This window comes from Schistocerca gregaria, chromosome 1, assembly GCF_023897955.1.
Source record: "Schistocerca gregaria isolate iqSchGreg1 chromosome 1, iqSchGreg1.2, whole genome shotgun sequence".
Taxonomy (NCBI): domain Eukaryota; kingdom Metazoa; phylum Arthropoda; class Insecta; order Orthoptera; family Acrididae; genus Schistocerca; species Schistocerca gregaria.
In genome coordinates this window covers 977,656,066-977,660,489 of record NC_064920.1, presented here as the reverse complement: position 1 = coordinate 977,660,489, position 4,424 = coordinate 977,656,066, and the positions used below count along the sequence as shown (strand labels likewise).

The 4,424-nt window shown below is 40.9% G+C and overlaps 1 protein-coding gene across 1 annotated transcript; it reads right to left on the bottom strand.

Annotated features, from left to right (window-relative positions):
* Window positions 1-1,163: 1,163 nt before the first annotated feature.
* Window positions 1,164-3,907, bottom strand: LOC126283151 (uncharacterized). Its single transcript, XM_049982253.1, has 2 exons — window positions 3,724-3,907; window positions 1,164-1,867 (listed from the first exon to the last, which is right to left on the bottom strand). The coding sequence occupies exons 1-2, from the start codon at window positions 3,905-3,907 to the stop codon at window positions 1,164-1,166; spliced, it is 888 nt and encodes a 295-aa protein (XP_049838210.1).
* Between the last annotated feature and the right edge of the window lie 517 nt (window positions 3,908-4,424).

Genomic DNA, 4,424 nt, shown 5'->3' with positions numbered 1-4,424 from the left:
GGGCGCACCCCACAACGGGGCCGACGAGCTGCAACAGCCTGCACTGTAGAGTACTGCTCGAATGTGGGATCCGCATCACGCCTGGTTGAAGGAAGACTTCTAAGCATTTCAGAGGTGGGCTGCTAGACTCGTTACCTTTAGGTTCGAACAATAGTCAAGTATCAGCAAATGCTTCGGGAACTCTAATGGGAATCATTGGAAGGAAGGCGACGCTCTTTCAGAGGAGCACTATTGAGAAAATTTTGAAAACCCACACTTGAGGCCGACGCAGGACGATTCTACCGCCGACAGCGTACATTTCACCTAAGCACTACGAAGATAATATTAGAGAGATTAGGGCTTTTCCCTCGCTTTATTTGGGACTGGAACAGGAAAGGAAATGACCAGTACTAGTACAAGGAACCCTCTGAAGTGCGCCATACGGTAGCTTGTGGAGTATGTAGGAAGGTGTACATGTGGATGTTGAAGAAGGTTACTTTAATGTAACTTCTCAACAGATAAGAAGAGTATGGGGAACTGGGACTCGATCCCGGTACTTAGCTTCAAACAACTTTCTTAGCAAATGAGAAGAAGCACCTGGAGCCCCCCTTAAAGCTTTACTATACCCCAATTTTCAAATTGTAGGTCTGACTGTAAGGCTCGTTTCACACTGGGACACTTGTGACGGTCACCGGTGACGGTCACCGGTGACTGTGGCGAATACTCCTGGGTCACTGGTGTCCCACACAGCATCTGTTGCCAACTGATTAGTTGGTGAAATGGACTCGAGCGAGGAGGAACTGTTGTTAGTACTTGTAATGAGGAGGAGGAGGAGAATGAAGACAATACGTTCATTACACATACATCCACTGCTACGTGATCAGCTGGAGAAAGGGTTGTATTACACCCTTTATGACGGTCTGAGACATTCTGAGAAGAAGTTTTTTCAGTATTTTCGAATGTCAAAAACTTCATTTGATGAACTACTAGAAAATGTGAAAGAAGCAATCACAGGAAAAGACACTATACTAAGGAAGGCTATCCCACCAGAGGAAAAGCTTGCTCTTACATTAAGGTAGGTACTGTAGCATTATTTTATTTAATTGAAAGCAAATTTTACAGATTTTAACTGGTATTAATATACATTATAAAATATTGTAAAACTTTCACTGATAGTTTCAAGTTCATTGTTTCTCTGCCTGTGCTGTTGAAAAGTATATTAAGGACTCGTTACTGTACTCGGAGGCCGCTGGCGAGCACACAGCTGGTAACTGATCGGACAGCCTCGACTGTCCTCCAGTGTAGCCTTGAGCTGTTACATGATATGCACGGACCTGATGCGGATCCCCCGTAGCGTAATTTGGTACCGGAGCAAATCCTATTTGGGACGAAGAGGAAGCAGAAGCGCTGTAATATTGTTGGGCATTACTAATGACATTCATCAAATCTGATTTCACTTTCAATCTTGCATGACTGGGTAATATTTTTAATTCAGGCACTAAAGACTGCATAAACAAGCTATCTTCGTCGGCTTGCTGTGATGAATTGTCTTTTCTGGCGTACTTTTCCTTCAAAATGTTATATAGGATATCTTCTTCTTCAAGACTCTTCTTTTCACGTGGCCTTTTTTGCCATCGCTCAGCAGTTTTTTCACGTGCCTCCTGCTCTAAATTTTCTCCTTCATCAAACTCATTTCTGTCTTCATCATCATCATTGTCAACACTAGAAGTACTGTTCTTACAGTCAGTTGTTAGGACTCGCAGCTGATCGAAGTAGATATACTTATTCCTACCAGTTGCTGCAGAACCACTCTTTTCTGTTTTTTGCCTTAATAATTCTCTGGTATAACTGGCCCTTAAGCTCTTCCATATCCTTTGAAGGATTGTCCCTGCAACAAACAAAAACCACCATTGTATTGTAATATCTAATATATAAAAATGAATGTTTGTTTGGTTTTGTTCGTATTTTATGCGCAGTCGTACCGTTCATCCGATTGCGATGAAACTTTCTCACTTGTGCGAAAGTTATAGGCATAGTACAATTATTAACATTTATTAAAATTATAGATGCCGGGTGTTTCACCTGGTTATCTTTAATGTCTACGTTTGTGTGCGTGTATGCTTGTGTGTAACCTGCATAATTTTGTAGTTTTGTTCAATATGCTTTATCTTTTTTTTTTACAGGTACTTGGGGGCCGGATCATCCATGATGGACTTACATTTTCAGTACAGAATTGGAGTATCAACTATCTCGCATATTATACGAGACGTTTACTCTGCCATATGGCGTAAAATGAAGTCAAAATGTTTTCCCGACCTCTCGAAAGATCTATGGCTTGCCTCAGCTGAAGGATTCCATAAGAGGGCCAACTTTCCTCATTGTGTGGGAGCAGTGGACGGAAAGCACATCAGAATTGTAAAACCCACTCCAGTGGTTCACTCTACTATTATTATAAGGACTATTTTTCCATTCTGTTGTTAACTGTTTGTGATTCGACGTACAAATTCTTATTTATAGACGTTGGAGCATATGGGAAATCGTCCGACTCAACTGTCTTTCGTAATACAGTGTTAAATAATAAACTACAAGATGGTACGCTAGATTTACCTGCACCAAAACAACTGTCATTATCGTTTGAAAGACCTATGCCATACATGTTAGTAGGAGATGAAGGTTTCGGATTGTCAAAATTCATTTTGCGCCCTTATGGTGAAAGTATTTATACATTAAAAAATGTGTGTTCAACTATAGACTGTGCAGAGCTAGAAGGTACGTCGAGTGTACTTTTGGAATTCTTGCAAACAAGTGGCGCATTTTCTATCGACCACTGGATGTTAGATTTGACAGAGTCTATTGTGAAGACATGTTGCCTCCTCCATAACTTTGTGCGTGATCGTGATGGAATACAGTTTGAGGATACGTTAACTATTCAGGGATTGCAGGACATGTCACCTTGCTTGGTCCGTGGAGGAAATATTGCGAACGGTATCAGAGAAGATTTCGCAAACTACTTCATCAGCTCTGAAGGCGAAGTGCCATGGCAGCTACAAAAAATCTAAGTGCTAGAAATGTTATGTGAACATTAATGTCGTTAGGCCTAAATGTTCATTGGAATTGCATTTGAAATGTGCAGGGTTCAATTATTACCATGTTTATTGTAACAAACCATACTGTTGCGTTCACTGAACTGATTAAAACTTGCAATTAAAATTATAATTACAATGCACTTTTCTGTATTACAGTTGTGTGTACCTAATTGAACAGAACCCAAACAAGAGCACTGTTCTCATTCGGGTGTCAAAAACTCGTAAGTCAATAGTATTATGGTAAATAAATAAAATTCATTATTATAGTAACAACATATGCGTAAATTAATGTTGTTTTGAATAATATTTTAACTGTATTTTTCAGACCATATGGCGGAGCGCCTTATTAGACTACAAAAAGACGTACCCTTAATTTTGTTATGAAAATGTTGAAATAAAACTATTTTATTTTACTTTCATTCGCCCTGGAGGGGTGAGTACATGGTTTCTGCGCTCATCCATTTTGTCCATTCTTCTCGCATTGAGACTGCATAACAGTACACTTGCTATTGGTAATGCAAAAGAAAAGGGGTGAGTGATAGCATTCTCTTTGTAGGTTATTAGCCTCTTAGCCTCGTACAGGGATAGAAAACATATTTCGCTATTCTTGTGGTCCGAAAAATACGGCATTAAAGTGAAAAAATAATACAGAACTTACCAATTTTGTTTCTTTCATCTATGCTCTTTTCATCGAAATCAGGCACAAACTTCGTAATAATTTCTTGCCACGCTTTCATTTTCATGACTTTGTTACTGCAGTCTTTGCTTTTCATATCCCAAGTAACGGGACGACTTTCCGCTTCACTTATAAAATCTTCTGTGTTGATGAACTCTAAACTCATGGCTGCACTGTGTGGAGAACCACTGGGCTCAGCAACGGCTGCCTGTCTGTTGGCAACTCTGCACTGCTGTGCCTGTGATCCGTGTCCCAGTGTGAACACTCCAATACAAGCTAATGCATGTCCGGCGGTGACCGCAGCGGACAGTGTGTCGGTGTCCGTCACGTGTGGCGAGGGTGAGTCACTGCTGGGTCACCGTGACTCGGTGACTCAGTGCAGTGTCCCGGTGTGAATGCTCCAATTCAAACGAATGCATCTCTAACAGTGACCGTCACCGGTGACTGTCACAAGTGTCCCAGTGTGAGACGAGCCTAAGGTCCCTCGAAGAAAACATATAGGGTAACGGAGAGTGAGTCATATACAGTCTAAAGGCTGTTTACTGAATAAATGTTTCACTCCACAGCGGAATCGACCGTCAAAACACGGCTGTAAGCTTAGGTTTCATTCGTATTCAACCTTGATCTATCAGAAAGTTGCATTTTTATTTCCTAGTTCATCTATCGTATTATTTACGCTATCA